Source organism: Eucalyptus grandis, chromosome 1 (assembly GCF_016545825.1).
Source record: "Eucalyptus grandis isolate ANBG69807.140 chromosome 1, ASM1654582v1, whole genome shotgun sequence".
NCBI classification, from domain to species: Eukaryota; Viridiplantae; Streptophyta; class Magnoliopsida; order Myrtales; family Myrtaceae; genus Eucalyptus; species Eucalyptus grandis.
The window spans coordinates 33,251,917-33,271,270 of record NC_052612.1 but is presented as its reverse complement, the minus strand read 5'-3'; the positions used below and the strand labels follow the sequence as shown (position 1 = coordinate 33,271,270).

General features: G+C 42.3%; 3 protein-coding genes across 3 annotated transcripts; 1 reads left to right on the top strand and 2 right to left on the bottom strand.

Annotated features, from left to right (window-relative positions):
- Window positions 1-1,252: 1,252 nt before the first annotated feature.
- LOC104437248 lies at window positions 1,253-2,781 on the top strand. The gene has a single exon (XM_010050166.3). It carries the CDS (start codon window positions 1,792-1,794, stop codon window positions 2,452-2,454), a length of 663 nt encoding a protein of 220 aa, XP_010048468.2. The 5' UTR covers window positions 1,253-1,791; the 3' UTR covers window positions 2,455-2,781.
- Window positions 2,782-4,440: 1,659 nt separating this feature from the next.
- On the bottom strand, window positions 4,441-5,892 carry LOC104437255 (NDR1/HIN1-like protein 26). The gene has a single exon (XM_010050173.3). The coding sequence runs from the start codon at window positions 5,852-5,854 to the stop codon at window positions 5,225-5,227; it is 630 nt and encodes a 209-aa protein (XP_010048475.2). The 5' UTR covers window positions 5,855-5,892; the 3' UTR covers window positions 4,441-5,224.
- A 4,733-nt stretch (window positions 5,893-10,625) lies between these two features.
- On the bottom strand, window positions 10,626-15,840 carry LOC104437265 (two-component response regulator-like APRR9). The gene is made up of 8 exons (XM_010050191.3): window positions 15,456-15,840; window positions 14,345-14,506; window positions 14,125-14,255; window positions 13,823-13,978; window positions 13,432-13,606; window positions 13,015-13,345; window positions 12,050-12,827; window positions 10,626-11,268 (listed from the first exon to the last, which is right to left on the bottom strand). Exons 1-8 carry the CDS (start codon window positions 15,673-15,675, stop codon window positions 11,161-11,163), a joined length of 2,061 nt encoding a protein of 686 aa, XP_010048493.2. The 5' UTR covers window positions 15,676-15,840; the 3' UTR covers window positions 10,626-11,160.
- Between the last annotated feature and the right edge of the window lie 3,514 nt (window positions 15,841-19,354).

The following is a 19,354-nucleotide window of genomic DNA, read 5'->3' as shown; positions in this document are numbered from 1 at the left end:
GTGCATGAAGTGCCTGGAGGGGGTCGACCAGGTGAGGGAGCTCCGTTACTGCGCTCACGCGTTTCACCGCGAGTGCCTTGACGCTTGGATCGACCGCGGCCACGGTACGTGCCCAATCTGCAGAGCGAAGCTATGGAGCGACCTGCCGGAGGAGCCGAGAGACGGCGGCAGCAACCCGTGGAGGGCGGAGAGGATGTTGTACTTGTTTGGGGAGGATCTGGAGTTCTGATGATCCCTCGATGCCACGACGGAGCGGCGGCAAGGGAATGGAGTTTCAGCGAAATGGCCCGGAGGACATGATCGTTGATCAAAGGCTGCGTCAAGATCACCAAAATTAAAGACGAGAAATTGAGAATACTACCCTTTTGCAGAAGTCTACATGAGGAGATATCACGAATCTTGCTTCTTCTTTTTTATGAGGTCTATCTGGAAGATAATGACATGCCAAATAGTCACTCTCTTGTCAGAAGCCTTTTCGTGGTGTAACCTGATTTCATTTACTACGTTTGAATATTGCTAAATAACATATTTTGTTTTGCCATCTATTATATAACTTTTATTCGAGTCACGCGATTATATTTTCCTTATTTTTTTATCAAAACTTGTTTGAGATTATCATATAATCACGTTAGTCTTGATATGAATAGAAAATGATAGATGGATTAAAGAAACACTTGAATGCGACAAAGAAACTATAGCACATGCATTATTTAATAGGATATGGAGAAAATTCTTAAAACGGGTCACATCATCATTGATTAACTTAATATATGAAAAATCAATCATATCATACTCTACATAATAATTATCCATCGCCCCAACATTTTCGAGGTTGGTCGGGATTGCAGAGTCCTAATTATTACTATTTTTTGGGGGGGATCAGAGGGCTCTTAATTGGCATGGTTGATAATGTGATGCCGTGATGCTCACCGATTATTTTTCTCCCCTCTACACGCTTCCCTTCCCTTCCCTCCAACCACCACCACCACCACCCCCCAAAAAAAGAAAAAGAAAAAAAGGAAAAAAAAAAAAAGGCTTTTCTGTTCGGATCCGAAAAGCCCAAGATCCAGGTCACGGTCAAGAGATATAATCCAACAACATCAGGACGGCCCACACTGGCCCAGATCCAGAAGCGCAAGACGGGCCCAAATCAGACCGGATTGGCCCAAGTGCCATCGTGACCAAAACAAAGACAAGACAACCAGATAAAAAAGAGGGGGCGAATATCAGGAACAAGAATATATATCTGATCCTAAACCCACCTGTGTTCCTCACCTCTTATCCTCTCAAGATACAACCCTCAATTTCCTCAGAGAACCCAAAAAACCAAGAACAGAACTTCCCTCCGCCTTCTTCCTCCTCCTTCTTCCTTCTTTGACTAATTATTCTCTCTCTCTCTCTCTCTCTCTCTCTCTCTCTCTCTATATGGACTGCTCGCCATCGCCAGCACAATCCCCAAGTTTCGATCTTGATCGTCGCCGGAGCGATAACCATCACCGCCGACACCGTTGATATGTCACAGCCGCCGCAGCCCATCTCCAAAAGCCACCACCACCACCACCACCTTCCGTTCCTCCGCCACCAGCCCAGCGCCACCCTCCCGGAGCTCTTCTTCACTGCCCTCTCGGTCCTCTTCCTCTTTTCCCACACCTCTTCCTCCTCCTCCTCCTCCTTTCCTCCTCCTCCTCCTCCTCCTCCTCCTCCGCTGCCGCCGCGACTAAGGCCAGAGCCCTAAAGATCCCGTTTTTGTCTTGCCACTTGAACCCCCGGCGGTTCCTCGGGATCCCCACCATGTCCCGCCCCGGCCCCAAGATCCGCCACCGCTTCGCCACCCCGCAGTCCCTCTCCGACTGGCTCAAGCCCCGGCTGCCCTCCGACTCCTTCGCCTCCTGGGGCGTCAAGCCCGGCACCAAGAACGTCCACAACCTCTGGCTCGAGATCTCCGAGGGCGAGACCTCGCTCGCCGACTCCGTTCCCCCAATCCGCACCGTCAGCGTCGTCTCCGTCCGCGTCGTCGGGGCCGACGGTCGGGTTCTCGTCGAGTCGCGCCAGGAGCTCTCCGACGGCAGCGTCCGCCACCGGTGCAGGCCCTTGTCGGAGAAGATGAAGCCGAGCGAGACGCCCGAGGTGGCGGTGATCAGGGCCGTGAGGGAAGAACTGGGATCGGTGATTCGGGCGGAGGTCGGGAATATTGGGGATGTGGTGAGGATTGTTCCGGGATCATATAAGATGAAAGTGGAGGAGAGGAATTCATTGTCTTATCCGGGATTGCCGGCCTGTTACATGCTGCACTCGTTTGAGGTGGAGGTCGATGGGTTGCCGGAGGAGGCAGAGTTCTGCACGGAGGAGGAAGAGGAATATGAAGGTAGCGGTGATGCAGGTGTTGCGAACGGAGCGGTTTCCGTGAAGAGGCATTACTGGAAATGGGTGGGTGCTGATTCTATTGAATCTTGAAAGTTTAGTTTTTGGTGGGAGGGTTGGGAGGAGTTTTGGCTCTTCAATTTGACAATTTTGGTGTTTTTTTTAGCTTTCTTTCTTTCTTTCTTTTCTTGCTTTTATGTATACGATAGAGAATAAGACACGATTCGATAATGTATGAGGTTGAGCCTTACGTGAGCTCGTCAAGATGGTTGTGCTCTGGTGATAACTTGTATCTTCAGATGAAGAGTTATGGTTGTACAGAGCTGCTTGTTTAGCTCATATGAGCCTGATGTAAAATCGCTCATGACATCTTATTTAGTGATATGATGAGCTTCAGTAATGTGATTCTTTATGTTCTCATGGTGCTTTGTTGCTTTCCACTTCCTGTACATCTTTCTGAGGCCTCATTAAGGTTGTTATCTATCAAACCACACAAGGTGGGGAACTATGTAAAGTGAGAACTTCAGCAATGGAGTTTAATTTGATTATAGGTTTTGAACTTGAAACATTATGGTAAACTTAATGTCCTCCGGTCGCCCCTTGAAATTCCAGCTTAGATGGAATTTGATTATAGAAGAAACTTTCTTAGCCAAAAACTTACAGTTTAAGATCGGAAATAAGCTATTAATGTAGTAGATAGTTTTTGGCAAGCATCAGGATGTAGATGGGGTTGCTGTGGACAATCGCAAATCAACTGTTCACTGCAGGTTTGTGCAATTTGGCTGATATCTAGGCTGGTGACCATGAGGACAAGCCATGGGACCAGATCACACTAGAGATCAGGTCTTTGCAACTCTTTCGAGGCGGACATTTGGTCCGGCAATTTGCCTCATGGTCTTAGGCCGCAGTTTCGGCCAAATTGCAGTAGTTCGATGAGACCTGGAACTGATCAGGGAGGGAGAAAGGGAGGGAGAGATTGATACAAAAGTTATCGAGCTGGACATGTTTGACGGGTACTTCATTGCAGGAAACGGGTATGGCTTGGCTAGGTCGACAACTTAAAAAAGAAAAGAAAAACATGTCAATTGAAGGGAAAAAAATCAGCCCTAGGGTCAGACATTGTAACATATCCGAGCATATCCAAACATATCCGGTTCGGACAATGGCACTACAAGTTGAATGTCTTTTGTACACCGGGCCAAAGAAGTTGACTGTCTTTGAATAGTATAAGTTGTGATCATTTCGGGCTGTATGAGTTCTACTTGCGTAAAGCTTTTCTCGAAAGAAGATGTTCTGGTGAGTAGCTAATCTTAAGAAATCAATCACGCGTTCACAGACATGGACTTCAACCTGTTGCTGTCAACGTAGTTTCATTGTGGATATGGGTGTTCTTTCCAATTTCTAGGACATGCTCACACACGATACTTTGACGACGTGCAGGATTTGATATGTTTTTGTTGGATTTTGATAAGAACGGCATTTTCCGTGGTAAAAATGTTCCGTCAGCTTGGCTCGTGTCCTGAATTCTCGTGTTACAGGAAAATCTAGTGAGAAACAGAAATCCATTCCACGTTTGAAAATAAGCCTTGAAAAGATAATATAACTGGTGGTCGTGAGGACTTTTCATAGTTGTGAATTTTCTCCCTCTCTCTCAAAGCATTACCAAGACACGTCTTTGTCACACTATTCGGCAACGAGCTTTGTGAACGGAAGATTAGAATTCGAACTCGCAGCAGAATTCGACGTCTGCATTAATGTAGCTAATCCTCTGTTTAGTAATCTGAAGAGCCAACAAAGTCGTGTCCAGATTATGTCAGTTTTACCAAATGGTTCGCACTCTTTTATATTTGCAGCATCGGCAGAAAATGAGGATGCTGCAGTACCGGGTGAAGCTGGTTTTTCGTTTATGCTCATGTGCCGAACCAAGCATACCTAGCACCTTTCTTATTATGCTTACAGGTAGATTCATTCCAAAGACGCCCTCGAGTTTGTACCCTACCCTGTCCATGTTCCAGGCAGCCAGACCCAAACGAATCCTCTTCCATTCAATTTGTCGTCGTTGTTGTGGTGGTGGTGGTAGTTTTCCTTATCTGTGATTAACAGCATAAATTGCAGAAAGAATTCGAATAGTCCAGATAACATTAGAAAAGATTGGGATCGGGAAGTTTTGCTTGAGGTGGCTCGTGCTCTTCCCGCGAGTGGACCACATAATATATCAGGTAGACTCATTCCATGAAACTAAATTTACAGAATCAATCACAATCCAAAATCATTTAAAAATCGGTGTTTTCTTTTTCAGTTGGGCCGATGAGTTTAGGCGATGTTCACTTTGTAGATGGTGGTCTCCTTTAATCTGCTAATGATTGAAGTTGCGCAATTGGCTAGGACGTGTGAAGATTCTCATCCAAAAAAGCAGTTGTTTTTCCCGCCTTTAATTTCTCCTTTTCTTATTCTGATTTTTGCCCCCTTTGAATCTCATCTCCTGTCAACTTATCCTTCTTTCTTCTGCAACCCAAGCAAAGAAACCAAAGGCTTGAATAATCCTCCACATCAGCCCCTTCTTCTCAATACCCACTTACTAAAAGGAAGCGGAAAAAGTGGCATCTACAGACATATCCCCTTCCATTTCTACTCATCCAAACCTTTGTATGAATGATATGTAAAGACGGGGCATAGGAATACGATGGAAAGCTAAACATAGAAATTCATTCTCACACACAGCACTGACTTCTTTTTTGAACCCCAAAACATTCATCTACTGGAGTAACTCCGCGCAGAATGCTTAAGAAACAATATCGACAAAGTGTAGAAAGAGATAAGGAAGAGAACGATTAGACCCTGAAAGCGCCAGTACGTGTCAATTTTATATGGAAGTCGAACACCGACTCCCCTGCTTCGAGCTTAAGGGGGTAACCAGGGCACCAGGCTGGAAGGCCATGACCACGACGCAATTGACATTGAGCATGTTTTTCCTGGAAACCCAAGTCCCGACCTTCCACCGCAGCTGTCCATTCAACTTGATGCTCAACGCTAGTTTACCAGCCGTCTGATCGCGTTCCACTTGGTAACCGAGAGAATCAGCCACTGGGAGTCCGTTTCCAACCAAGGAAGCAGTCAGGAGATCGCTGTGTTGATACCCTTGATAGAATGGAGGAAGAGTGGATCCGACTGTTATCTGCTGACCCCTATAAGCAGCATAAGCTTGTAGGTCGTCATAGTAAATCCCGACCTTCCCATTAGGGTTCTCGGCGAGCAAAGTGAGCTGGATAGAGGAGTTGAGGCGAGGACTGGATATGTTGAGCTGGTCGATATCGGCTTCCTTGATGGTGAACTGAGGCTTGGCCGGGTGGAGGATGAGCCAAACAAGAATAACCAGCGCGACGAATGAAGTCAGGGTGGTGAGGAATGCCAAGAGCAGCTTCTTGTGGCGCTTGTCGATGCTGAATCCTCGCCTTGCGCAGTGCTGTGGTGATCTGATGAGGACTTGAGACATTTGCAGGAACGGCACGAGGTGACTGGAGAGAAGGGGAGGGGGGGTGTTTGGCATGCTAAGGAACGAGGGAAAGGGGTGGAGTTAAATAAAGGCGGGCAAGAAGACCAGAAAGCAGCAATAATTTTAGCTTTCATGCTTTTTTGACTTTGCAGATCCTATCGTGGGTTCCAATAGCCAAGGATTGTCCGTGGCATGCTTATTAGTCACTTGTAAATCTTAACATGTATCGAGTGATTCGACTTCAATGATGTTAATCATTCTTCATCAGGAAGACCTTACGATGTTTCGGCATTTGAGGTGGCTCAACTTTCTGCTCTGATAGATGACATAACTTCAGCAACCCGAGTTCACCCCTGCGGCACTAGAGTGACTTATAATATTACTAATCTTTATTTAAGTGACGTATTATAACCCCATTTAGTTCAGCTTTCCCAAAAGACTTTGGGCCAAGGAAAACATGAGGCATTTGGCAAGTGTTTTTGGGACTCAATTAGCCAAATGCTAGCACTGGGAAAACTAACAGCCCAAAAGAGGTCCCTACTTATTTTGGCTTTCAGTATTTTGAAAATGCAAGTCTTAGCATTTTTCACATTTGCCCTTCATTTTCCCCGATTTGCACAAAAGAGCTGGACGGAGGCCAACGACCGCCACTTGAGGGGTCGCACAACCCAAGGTGTCGCCTGAGGCCACCCTACCTTAGCCATCATCGCTTTGGTTCTTGCAAATTAAGTAATGTTGCTTGTGATCATCCTACCTTAGGTTTTGCCTAGGTTGTGCGACCTAGGCAACACTTGAGGTCACACAACCTCAAGCAAGATTTTTCAATGGTTGAGTTCTAATGGAAATAATTTGAGACTTAAAAAAAAAAAAATAGCATAAATCCTAAAATTACAATTTACCAAACATTACCTTTAACCTAAAGGTACTTACATTTTTCCAAAAACATTTTCCCAAAGCCCAACCAAAGGGGCTCTAACTAGGTTTGGGTTACCAACTAGCATTTGAGTTACTTATGTACATTTATTTGTTTTTCATTTAAATTGACAAACATTTCTATTTAGTTACCACTTTTATTTGTCTTACTTACTAACTTTAAAATTTTTATCGATTTTTTTGTGGAAATTACCAACCTCGATAAATATGCTCCAACTAGTTTTTTTGTTACTAGCTTTTATTTGAATTAGTTATCAATATTTATTTGGTCTTTTTAGTTTGACAAGTTCTCTTATCTCTTATAAAAAAATATCTCTTATTTTTTGGCAGCTATCACCAACTATTATAGAAATTTACAAAAACATATATTTATTGGATTTACCAACTTTTATCTTATTAAGTTATCGATTAATTTTGAATTACAAACTCGATTTGTTTAGCAATGTCGAGTTATTTCATTTTGTAAAATTTACCAAGTATTTTAAGAGTTATTAATTTAATATACTTTAAGTACAAATTTTAAAAGAAATTAATAACATCAATTAGAGTGATTACAATTAAGTTGGCATGTATTTTTGCATTAACAACTCTTATTTGAGTAGTCGCTAATATTTATTTGGTTTTTTGAGTCACCAACTTTTCTTATCTTTCAAAAAGATAACTTATGTTATTTTTTGCGAACTTTTATATAAAACTACCGACCCTTATTTACATGACTTACTTACTCTTCTCCAATTAAGTTATTCATTAGTTTTGGGTTACTATTTTTTATTTGACTTGTTTATCGCTATTTGTTTTTTTTTTTTTTCTGCAATTTACCAACTCATTATTTGATTTATCACTTTTATTTGTCTTACTTACAAACTTTTAAATTTTACCAACTCTTGTTAGAATAATCACACTCAATTAAAGTGATTAACAACTTTCATCTACTTAAGTTATCCACTAATTTTGGGATACAAACTCTTACTTGAGTTGGTTGACAACATTTTGTTTGTTTTTTTCTTATATCTTCAATTGATCTTATTTGTGCAAACCAAAAAAATAATCTTTATATTTGTGAATTTTTATTTACCTTTTTTTATCAACTCCCTAAAATTATTAATTATCTTATGCAATCATCAACTTTTATTTGAATGCCTTGCCATCTATCAGTAACCCAATAAGAATAAAAATCAAATAAATGGTAGTGACTACCTTAAGTGAAAGTCCTGACCCAAAAATTACATAATAACTTTATTGGAGAAAAGTTGATTAAGTAATTTTTGTTTCTTTTCTCCTAACACAAATTTTGTTCTTTGTTCCAGGAACAAAAATAACAAAACGCGTTTGTTTACATTTTGTTCTCCTGGAACAAAAGATCTATTCTTTTGTTCCTAGGAATAAATTTGGAATGGAAACAAGAAGTAGAAAAACTTGTTCTTATTCCTGGGAACACTTCGAGATACACTTTTTTTTTCTTCTCATTTTTCTTCTTCTTTTTTTCTCTTTCTTTTCTTCTTATTTTCTTCTTCTTCTTCTTTCCTTTTGTCGGGCCATCGGCCTTGGCCATGGCCGGCACCAAGAACAGCGGCCGGACAAGGGCCGACGACCTCGCCGGAGCGTCGCCCGGCCAAGGCGAGGCCGCCAAAATGAAGAAAGAAGAAAAATAAAAATAAAGAAGAAAAAGAAAAGAAAATAAAAATTTTAAAAAATTTTAAAAACAAAACAAAATTATACAAGTTTATCAAGCGTGTTTCGTTCTCTTTTTATTCTAGGAAAAGAAATTTTGTACAGTTACCAAACGCATTCTTCTATTCAAAATTGTTCCAAACAAAATGTAAATAGTTTTTTCTATTTCTTTCCCTAAATAATTTTTTAACGGAAAACGTTACCAAACGCCCTAATTGACTTGCATTAATAATTTTGTAAAAGAATGAATGAGTTTAAAGCATAGCTAAGAAAGGTAAATAGGAGTTAGTAGAAAAATTTGAAAAAAAAAAAAGATGGTAACAAAAAGAAAATTAAATTTGGTATATAATTTAAATAGAGTTGATAATTTCAAGAAAAAATTGATAAGTCACTAAAGTCAGTAATCTCTATAAAGTGTTGGTGAATTTAAGATATTGTTAAGAAATCAAAATAAAAGTTTGTAAGAAGAATAGTTAGCTGATTAAACCAAATAAATAAATATATGATAAGTAACTCAAAGAAGAGTTGGCAATCTAATATTTAGTAATTTTGATGGTAAGTCACTTAAGTTAGTTAGTAATCTTCAAAAGAAATTCTAAATGTAATGGACTGCTAACCATGCAAACAAAAAGTTGATAAATGTTGGCAAATAAAAAAAAATCAATTATAAGAAACTCAAACAGAGTTAATAATTCAATATTAGTGGCTAATTTAATCTGAAAATAGTTTATGAGTCGCTCTAACTTAGATTAATAGTTCCAATAAGAGTTAGTGAATTCGAAGTGTTGTGAATATAAAGGAGCCAAACTTGGATTGCTCTGCTGAACATTTTCCTCTGTCCTGTTGCTTCTTCCTGAGAGCTGTGTTCAGTTAAGGTCAACAGCTCCGGGCGGCATCTTTAATCACGCGACATGAGAGTCGGAGACAATGCCGTTTGCCAACTACAAATTAGCCTTGTCCCGGTACAACCTTTCCTGGAAGTAACCGAAACAAAATTCAGAAACAGTCGAGCATTAGATCCGTTGTCAAACACCCCGGCCTCGGGTAAATATATGCTGCTGTATCTTGATGTGTATCTGCCGATCCACTAGGCCGCAAAGTTTCAGATGGAAAAAGCTGGACAAACGTGTGCTTTTTTAAAATCTGCTGCTTTCTAACAAAGCGAAGCCGTGGCAGATTGGATACAGGTGCGGTGCTTTTGGAGATCCAATGAGCATAAAGGAGCAAGAGCGTAAGTCCAGAGTCATTCGCTGTCGCATTCTACATCAGATGTAGTAGTCACTCGGATCATCTTCGCATCCCCCCGTGGCTCTTGCGTTTTTGTTTTGGCGGATCGCTCAGAAACTGCTCGAGGGATTTGCCAGTTGTTAACTTTTTCCTCTGTAAAAACGTATGTATCGATACGAGTATCACCATGAAAAGGGGAACTTCTTAAGGTGGAGAAAGCATGGAGTGCATCCCCCTAGACTGACCTTTCCAGTACCCCCATGGGAATCAACTTTCTCTGGATGATTGCTCTCGCCTTTATCGGAGGGAGTCTTTCTATTGCTTTCAGGTTAAGAAACTGGACCGAGCAAGAAGAATAAGTCCAGAAGCTGATGTTCTAGTGACGTCAGATTCCTGAGACTAATGATCTAATTGCATATTCTTTTTTTTCTTTTTTTTTTGGACGGTCTTAATGGGCATGTTAACATAAATAAAAACCGACCAAGACAATGACCCTCATCGAACCTTCGATCCTCATGCATGTACCGGTGCATCTCGAGTTGACTGGCCACACGGATTATGGACCACTGAACCCTCGCGCTATAGGATCTTCGAGAGAATATTACATTCAGTGCCGCTAGGAAATCTTCCAGGATTCGTTTTTGCTTTCGCCACGTCTCCCCCTCATTTTAATACGTTATCCTATCTACCAGAAAGTTTCGATCGTATTGTGATCATCATCCCACGTGTTCGGTTGAGACTTCAAGAGATATGAATCAACATTCACTTTTCAACGTGAAGGAGAATAACAAGAAGAAGAATTCTTGGGCCGAACTAAAGTTGTTGCCCGTGAAAATTTCAGTTGCCGATTTCACGTTAGTTCTTTCGATGGCCTGAACTCGAGTTTCCCCTCTGCGTCGGCGACTTGACTAGAGATCAGATGCAGTAACAATATACTTAGTAGGTGAAATGCGAACCTTGATTTTTCTCCTAATTCAAATGGAGGACCAAACAGATCTGACAGACAGACAACTTACAATGTACTGCAGGAAAAAAAAGAGCAGCATCTAGTCTGCAGTATTAAACATAAACACTAGCTACATATATCGTGTCAAGCGTCAGCCAGTTGATAAGCCACATATTGTTTATACGAGGAACCTATCCTAACTTCTGCAAAAAGGACACCTATATATCTGATTAAATACAACATATATGCATACGCCTCACTAAACAAAAAGCTAAAAGAAACCAAAAAGGGGACTTGCTTAGTGCTATGATACAATGAATCCTACAGATTACTCTGTCCTCTATCCACAAAATAGGGGGTGAGAATGAGGTGTTAGAAGACGCATCCTGGAAAGCCCTTCCCCTACTAAGCAAGCAATCACAAACGGGTGCGGTTTTCTTCTAAATGCGTCTTTAGTTCGGCTACCTTGAGACCATGGCCCCCATTTGAAAGCAGATTGTTCAGTTGCACGTGAGGATAAAATGCCATGTCAAGAATCAGTTTCTCCAGGTGTAGGATCCGCAGGCACTTGCCGTACAAATTGTCCTTTCACTCGCGGCCGCTGCTCCGCGAGTTTTTTTCTGCTTTCATACCGAACCTGAGGAACAGCAGCATAATTAAGTCTACATGCTGGAAAATCGTACCCAGTGGGATTTTGATTTTTATCATTAAAATTCTAAAGAATGCGAAACCAAAAGGATAGATCTGAAATAAATTTAAAAAAAAAACCATAATACACTTAAGTTTTGAGCAATATGACCGAATTAACTCTAAACAAGCCAGATGAGCAGGGGTCCTATTTCCATCAGAAATAAACCAACCATGTAACACCTGCTAACATACACGCCCATTATGAGTTTCACTTTCAACTATCAACATTTGATGCAGAGTGTTTCAGAAATCCATGCTCCATTCTGGAATCTGAATTATTTCAAAATCAGCATGCTAGCACTAAAAGTTCAAGGCCTGAGAAACCATTCATTCCATTATTTCACAAGGCTTAAAAAAGACCTAAATCTCCAAGATCTCCTTATGGCCTTTGAACAAGACTATGAAGAGGAGACGGACAATCCCACTACTTCTAAGCAGAACAAGACCACATATAAGCCAGTTGGTAAGAGCAACGGCAGATGATGTGCTGACCCAAGTTCAATGGGATTATTAAAAATACTCAAGTTTTCACACTGATTCCACGGAACTCCCCCAGGGAATAAATTTTCAAGGCCTGATATTCATTTTCCACATGAAAAATCCCTGTTATACCCATCAGTTTTTAAGTTAAACAATTAGGTCTCGCACCAAAAGGAAATAGGCATCAAGTAGGCAAATATGGTGACATCTTGTACTCATTAAAAAAGGACCAAAGTAAAAGTATTCACCTTCTTTTCATAGCATCTATCTTTTCGCTTCATGCGAAACTTCGCTAAAGCTGCTTCTCTCTGCGTAGCTCGTCGAGAGCTTCCATCTTGAGCAACAAGACTATCTCCACCGATGCTCTCACCAGCATGCCTCGTTGCAGAGACCTGATTTATATTGCCATTACTTCCTGAGATACTTCCACAGTCAAGACTACTAAGCCGAGTTAATGTGCCATTGCAGAAGCTGCTAGTTGCACTCCTGTCCGTACCGGGTGAAATATGTCCTCGATCCTCCAATGAATCAAACTTAAACTCCTGTTTGTACCTACTCTGGTTGGAGGAGTTGCTTGTGTTTTGATCAAGTGGGTTTTGTGCGCGATCACAATTATTATTTTCACAACTTGACTGATGAAGCGATTCAGTGCGGAAGAAAGCATCTTGCTGGCCAGCAGTACTTGGACTTGGCACTGGTGAGGGAACTGATTGCCCACAGTGTACTCGAGGAAACACGGAACCATAATCCGTGCTTAGATTGTCAAACCTGACACCTCTCACCGGAATGGGAGCCGGAAAACCACTCTGCGGAGGGCACGAAAGGAAGTATTCGGACTGCCTAGATTGAGTGCTTCCTGATGCAATCATACTCATTGGAGTGCTTTGCACAGGAACAGGAGTGTCAGGCTTACTATCATCAGCAACATGCAAAGCCTCTTTATCAGGGTTGCTTCCACGGGCCATCTGCCGAATAGGAACATTAATTGACTGTGGCCGTAATGGTTGCGAAGACTTGTTCACATACCTGCATTTGGATTTCCAAACTGAGTTAAAGATGACAATCCTACTAAAGAGAGAGCATCCAAATGTGCAAAGAAGAAGAACGCAATAACAGAAAAAATGCAACACAGACCAGCTGCATCTTCAAATTTCTTCCTCACAGCCAAAATTATAATGCACGACATGTATCAGAGATTGAAAAGTAAGCTCACCGTGAAAATGCCGAAGCATCAGAATGCTTGAGTGTTTGCCTCTCTTCATGATTTCCAAACGCGCTAGGATCAGATCTTTTCAAGGAAAGATCCAGGTGCGTTGATAAGTCTGACTGTCTCATGCCATAATTGGATGGACGATCAACATAACAGACATGTGAATTATTCTCAAATGCTCCAATTAAGTTGATCGCTTGTCTATATGAGTTCATTATTCCATCATTATCACCACACCAATCACTAGCAGCATTTTCATCCCCCCTGTGAACTTCAGACCTGGCATCCTTGATCTGAGTCAATGCATGAGAACTTCTGTGGGCATCCACCATAGCTGCTTTTCGAGAAATAATGTGGAGAGTCAGGTGTTCTGTTAAATGATTAAATGCAACAAAAGAAAAGTGCAGAAGAATAGCATACCAACATCAGCATCCTCTTGCAATACAAGTCCTTCCTGAGTTGATTTCATTTTCTCTTCGGGCATTGCTACCTTATTGTCATTCACAGAAGACTTGTCCCACCCAGGCCGAGAAAAATCTGGCACCTGTTCTATTTCTGTAACCTCAGCTTCCAAGTCTGGCTTTGTACAAGAACTCTACAGGAGAAAGAAAGCAAACACACAATCAATACAGAACTTAAAACACAGTGGATCTGCAGGTAGATATTGACAATAAAAGGAACTCCAAACTGCATATACAATCTCAGATTGCCGGTGAATTTTATGACAAAAATCAGATTTGACTGCACAGATGGTGCTTTTATTCCTCTTAGCAAGGAAGTGTGCTTCCTCCATGTGGAAGTGGATACTAACCTGAGCATCGCTTCCTTTCTCAATCAATTCCTTGTCTCTCTCGACACAAGCCATGTACCCACTTGACTGATTACTCGTAGCATTATTTTCAGCAGTTGCTTCGACCTTCTGCAATGCATTAGTCTCATCTTCTTGGCCACTTGCACTGGCAGTTGACTGCTAAGAAGTAAAGATATCAGGGTCTCACCAGAACAAGCAATAACTTTGAAGCAAACATATAAATGAGATGGAAACATGCTATGCCATTGTTAGTTATATATCTTAAATGATCAGAATATTTTACAAGCAAGTTAGGAGCTTACGGCTTGTCTTCTCCAAACATGTTGCCACAAGTTCTTCAATTCATTTCTCCTAATAGGCTTGACAAGATAGTCAGCAGCACCTCTCAACATGCACTTGTACACCGTGCCGACAGCATCCTGTGTGGACATCACTGCAAAATTACAATGGAATAATGTCATTTCGGACCATGGCACCAGTAAAAAAATATAAATCTACCATGTATAGATATGTATGACGTACTTATGACTGGAATATTTTTGCATATATCATGCTCCATGATTAGAGTAAGAAGAGGATATCCAGATATTGATGGCAAATCCACTTCGGTCAATATGAGATCGATGCTGTGAGGTCTTCCCTTCAGTAACTCCCAAGCCTTCATACCATCGGGAACAGCTGCAACTGCTCGACAAAAGGATAAAATCACTTCAGTTAAGAGGGCTGACATGTTAAAATGCATATAAAGAAAAGGGAGTTCTAAACCTGAGTACTAAGAATCTGTGCATAATTCTTAAGTACAAAATATACAGTTGAAGATTGATTAATTAACCTCTTTTAGGGCAGACAGAACAAGCCGACATCAACAAGACATCCACAATTTAAAAGCAAATCATAACCTATTAATTCTTGTATTGGTTGGTGCAGGCAGTGAAAACCAATGTTGAGCAGTAACCACTAAGAAACATGGCACGAGACAAATCAAGTATTCCTGATTCCAGGCCAATTAGCCTATTCTAGAACTCAATCATATACATCGAATTACTTTCTACTTCACCTCTTCTTCTGAATGAGGAGGCAAGCAGCTCACAAGGTGCGTCAACAACAGACCAAGGTGCAATGATTCGCGATGACATTAAGATGAATACTTCAATTAAGACCCAACAAAGGGCTCCTTGACTAGAAGAAGGTGAAAAATGGTGTTCTATACAAGGAAAAGGGCAACGCATAATTGGTAAACTAGAATAGAAACCCTTCACGACAAACGAAAGACGATCTTGAAAATTCATTCTTCCGAAAGCAGCAAACTGAAGGACATGGACACAGAGGACGTGGTTTCCGATACCGTCATTGAGACACGACCACATGACTTGTACGACAATTTGCCTCGGAAGCCAACCACCAGGCATAAAAACAGAGACTTTTTTGAGCCTACAACAGTAACAAACACCACTCCTCAAATCTCAACTCACTATAACTGGAAAGCCTACCGAACTAAACTCCGAAGACCGATCCTCTCCACCACCCTTCCACAATCGAGCTCCCCAGACAGAACGGAAGACAGAACACGCGAAGCAATCGCCACAAGAGAAACCTCGAACACAGAGAGAGAGAGAGAGACTGGAGAACTGACCTTTGTAGCTGCATTTCCTGAGGAGCGCGGCGATGATCTGCCTGGTGGAGTCGTCGGCCTCGACGAGCAGCACCCGCAGCACCATCCTCGGCAGGAACCGCTCCCACTTCACCACCCCGCACGGGCTCCCCGCAGGCTTCTCCGCCGCCACCCCGCAGCCGCCCTCCTCCTCCATCCTCGCCTCCGTGCCGTCGCTGCTGCTCACCACCGCCTCCCCCATCTCTCTCTCTCTCTCTCTCTCTGCCTTCAGCTCCTCCACTTCACGTCGCGGCACGACGAAGGAAGCAGAGAAGAAACGAAACTGAAATCACCGCCTCCATTTTCTTTCTTTGGCTCTCTTTATTTAGTTAGTTGTTTTGCTTTGCGGTTCGGGGATCGGGGAGGTTTTCGTCCGAGTGAGGGGGAGAGAGAGAAAATATCTTCGAAATCTGGCGTCGATGGGCCACCGGCTGGAGATCGGACGGTGGAGACGCCGGGTCCACCGCTAACTGCCTCGGGATCCAACGGCAAAAAATATCTCGCCTAAATGCGTGCACCTTGAAATATCTCGAGGCCCGTCGTGTGTGTGGCTGTGGTGCGCCACGTCATCCGCTCTATCGGAGACCCGAGCACCCCCCCAAGCCAATCGATCAAAAGGAAAAGAGCTATTGGTTCTGTGGTTGGTAGGTGGCCTTTCCACCCCCCCAAAAAAAAAAAAAAAAATCGGAAAATTCTCCTCCCATCCTTTTCTTTTCTTTCTTTTGTGAGGTCAAAAAGGCTGGGGCGAGGACTTGTGGTGCTCGGGATATTTTGGAGCGATGGACACGTGGCGCGCCGTGGGGCCTGGAGAAATACTTGTTTAGGAGAAGATATTTTTGGGTTGAGTGCCGAGGGGGAGACATGCCGATCTCATGGACAGCGCCGCGACACGTGGAGGATATTTAGGGGCGGCTTGGTTCCGTGGCCCTTTTTTATAATTTTTCTTGAAGTCGTCGCGTGAAGGGCGCTGCTTATCTCCTTTTTATCTCTCGACTTTTTGGAGGGGACTTATTACTCTTATTCCTCGCGAAGCTCCACGTTTCGCTCGCCCATTGGGTGGATCCGACGTTGGGCCAATTTTTTCAACCGCCGATGCGATTGGTCGAATGGGCAATTTTCCACGGGGTACGAGATACCCACGAGGAGACGCGCGAGCCGTCCGTTTAGCAAGGCAGGGGGGGTGGATCTGGAGCCCACGGGGCTTTACTTCGACCTTCCTATAATTATTAAAAATCACGAAGGTTATCATTAAGGTTGTTTTTTCATATGACTTGATGCTTTCTTTAGTTGAGGCCACGTGTGTTTTTTTCATTTTTCATTTTTTTATTTTCTTCTGGTCAGATATTTTTTGAGCGAATCTCTTGGCGATGCGTGATCGTCTTGAGATCTTGATTTGGGTTCATTAGGGGACCCAAGTGGCCAGTTTGCAATCATCCCCACCTTGGAGCTGAAAAAAAAAAAAAAGAGAGGCTAAGAATCGAATAGATACTCAGGACAAGTGCCCCTTTTTGCTTCGACGATTTGTAAAATACAAAAATAAATTGACATTTGGTTGACCCGACTCTTTAATTAAGTTAATATGCTCTTGGTCATGTTAATTCTTGAATATTTTATTGGAGAGATAAATAAGAGTCTCAAAAAATTGAAATTCGAAACTTCCTATTACGATATCATGTGAGATTTTACCTGATAATTGTTAACATTTTTTAGAAAAATAAATTTATTAGAGATATGTATAATTTATTGTTTAAATATTTTGTCACTTGATAGTTCCATGGAATATCTATACTACTTTTCCTTGGTATGGACAAAAACTTCGGATGAATGGGAACCGCACGTTCCCGAATGTGGTGAATATGCCCTCTTTCTTTTGTTAGCGTGCGAAATTGTGAATGACCAGGAACCAGCAATCGACTACAAATGGGCCTCCAGAAGATTGCTTCAATCTAGGAAGCATGGTTATCTTTTCGCAAATTTCCTCATTTCCTCATTTTCTTTTGTTTTAAATTATATCTACTTGATCCGAAGATATTAGCGCCAACAAGATTTCTAGACATATAACAGTTGATTTCTATGTCGCGAGTTTGCTTAAAGTACTCGAATGATGTATATACGTCATTGGTTAGCATTTGCCGTTCGGAGTACTGGTGCGCTACTGTACCTTTTTCTCGCCTTGCAAGTGCACCGTTAGCGCAATCCACGAACACACATGGACCGGATGTCGAATAGGAGCTGTTGAATAGGGGTTATAAAGGGGCTACCACCGTACCCATGGACTAACAAAAGAGACGGTCTCTTTAACATCCGACAACAAGCCGGGTAGGGCCGTCCGTGATAGAAATCGCCGGTGCCTCAACGAGTCTCGAACTCCTCCTCTAACTCAATTTTTCTTCATCGGAAACCCACCAAGGTCTTCCACAAGATAAACCGCATCAGCCAATTTGGTCTGCCCTATCTGCGAAGCTCCCGCGCTTCAAAATCTCAGAAACGATGTGCGAATACAGGCCGCTGCCCGTTCGAGTCATATCAGTTTGATTGATTGGGAAAAAGGAGAGACCCCGCCATGTTGCTCTTCTGCAGGAGAAGATATCTCGAGAGATATTTTCTCCTTCTGCAGTGGCGACTTCGACGAGGAAACCCACTTGAGGCAATCGAGCAAGTTCAGGTCCCACGTCGTCACAAACGAGAGGAAGTGCTTTTGGCTCGGTTATGAACGTACTGACTCCTCCACTTCGAGCTCTTTCTGCATGATGCTGCTAATTATTATGGACTGTCATAAGTTCGTCCAGAAAAATTAAATACATTTTACCGCTGTTTATAGTGACCTAGAGGGCAAAATTTTCGGATTTTTAGTCTTTAATATTGATTAAACTCGTGCTTAGGTTTTGTATGTCCCTAAACCAGGATTTTGTATAGAAGGGTGGGAGTGTGACCTTACAAGTTGAGAAAAGATAGGCAGGAAACAGGCAAAGGTCTGGCCACTTGCGTTGTCCTCCGTGTACTCGCCTTGCCCTACCTGTTCATCCAATGGCCTTGCCTTGATTGGTCATAATCACGACATCGAGTGAGATGTGATTTGTAATACTTCGGCATTTAGTGATCAATTGGGTATGTCACATCATCACTTATTAGTTACCACGTCACTTAGACAATCATGTAAAATACTTTCTCGATAATGTTGTACTGTGCTTTGCAAACTACGTTTGTTTCACAAAAAATCAACAATTCAAAAGAAAAAATTTTGATATTGATGTAAAAAATGAGTTTGTTTTCTTCTCGACAGAAAAATTTAAGTATACATTGTGATGATTATGAAACCATTATTCATTAACTCATTTTTCTAACTCGTTTTTCTAAGTGATGGAAATGGTATTAGAAAAACATTCTCCATGGTGGAAACATTTTGTGACATAGACGGAGTCTAGTATGCAGGACAATATAATAACCCCATGAATCCAGAATAAAGGACCCTATTGTCAACACCCCTCTCCCGACGCCCCTCTCTATTTGTGTTGAGCTCGTATGCAGCTCGAGGCAATTGTTGAGCTGGCGCTTGATTTGAGGCTAAGCTCGCATCTAGGTTGAGCTATGTGATAGGGGTGTGCAACCGAATCGATATACATGAGAACCGAACCTACCCACCTGAAAAATAAGATCGAATCAATTCTCGCTGAAACCGACAAGGCCTAGGTTCTCAAAATTCGGAACTGGTTTGAACTGGTCTAGGAACCGGTTCCAAGTGATTGCCCACTTGGGAATAAGGGTGATCGGTTTCCGGTTCGGTCCGGTTCCAAGGTAGAACCGGGAACCGGGAACCGGACCGGGAGAATCGGTTCCCAATTTTGGGAACCGTGGACCGGACCGTTGGTCTTAGGACCGAG

Coding starts and splice junctions, on each gene's coding strand:
- LOC104437255 (XM_010050173.3), bottom strand. CDS start 5,854: ATGTCTCAAGTCCTCATCAGATCACCACAGCACTGCGCAAGGCGAGGA.
- LOC104437248 (XM_010050166.3), top strand. CDS start 1,792: ATGTCCCGCCCCGGCCCCAAGATCCGCCACCGCTTCGCCACCCCGCAG.
- LOC104437265 (XM_010050191.3), bottom strand. CDS start 15,675: ATGGGGGAGGCGGTGGTGAGCAGCAGCGACGGCACGGAGGCGAGGATG. Junction 14,507..15,455: donor CAGGAAATGCAGCTACAAAG/GTCAGTTCTCCA, acceptor TTTGTCGAGCAG/TTGCAGCTGTTCCCGATGGT. Junction 13,979..14,124: donor ATGTTTGGAGAAGACAAGCC/GTAAGCTCCTAA, acceptor ACTTCTTAGCAG/TCAACTGCCAGTGCAAGTGG.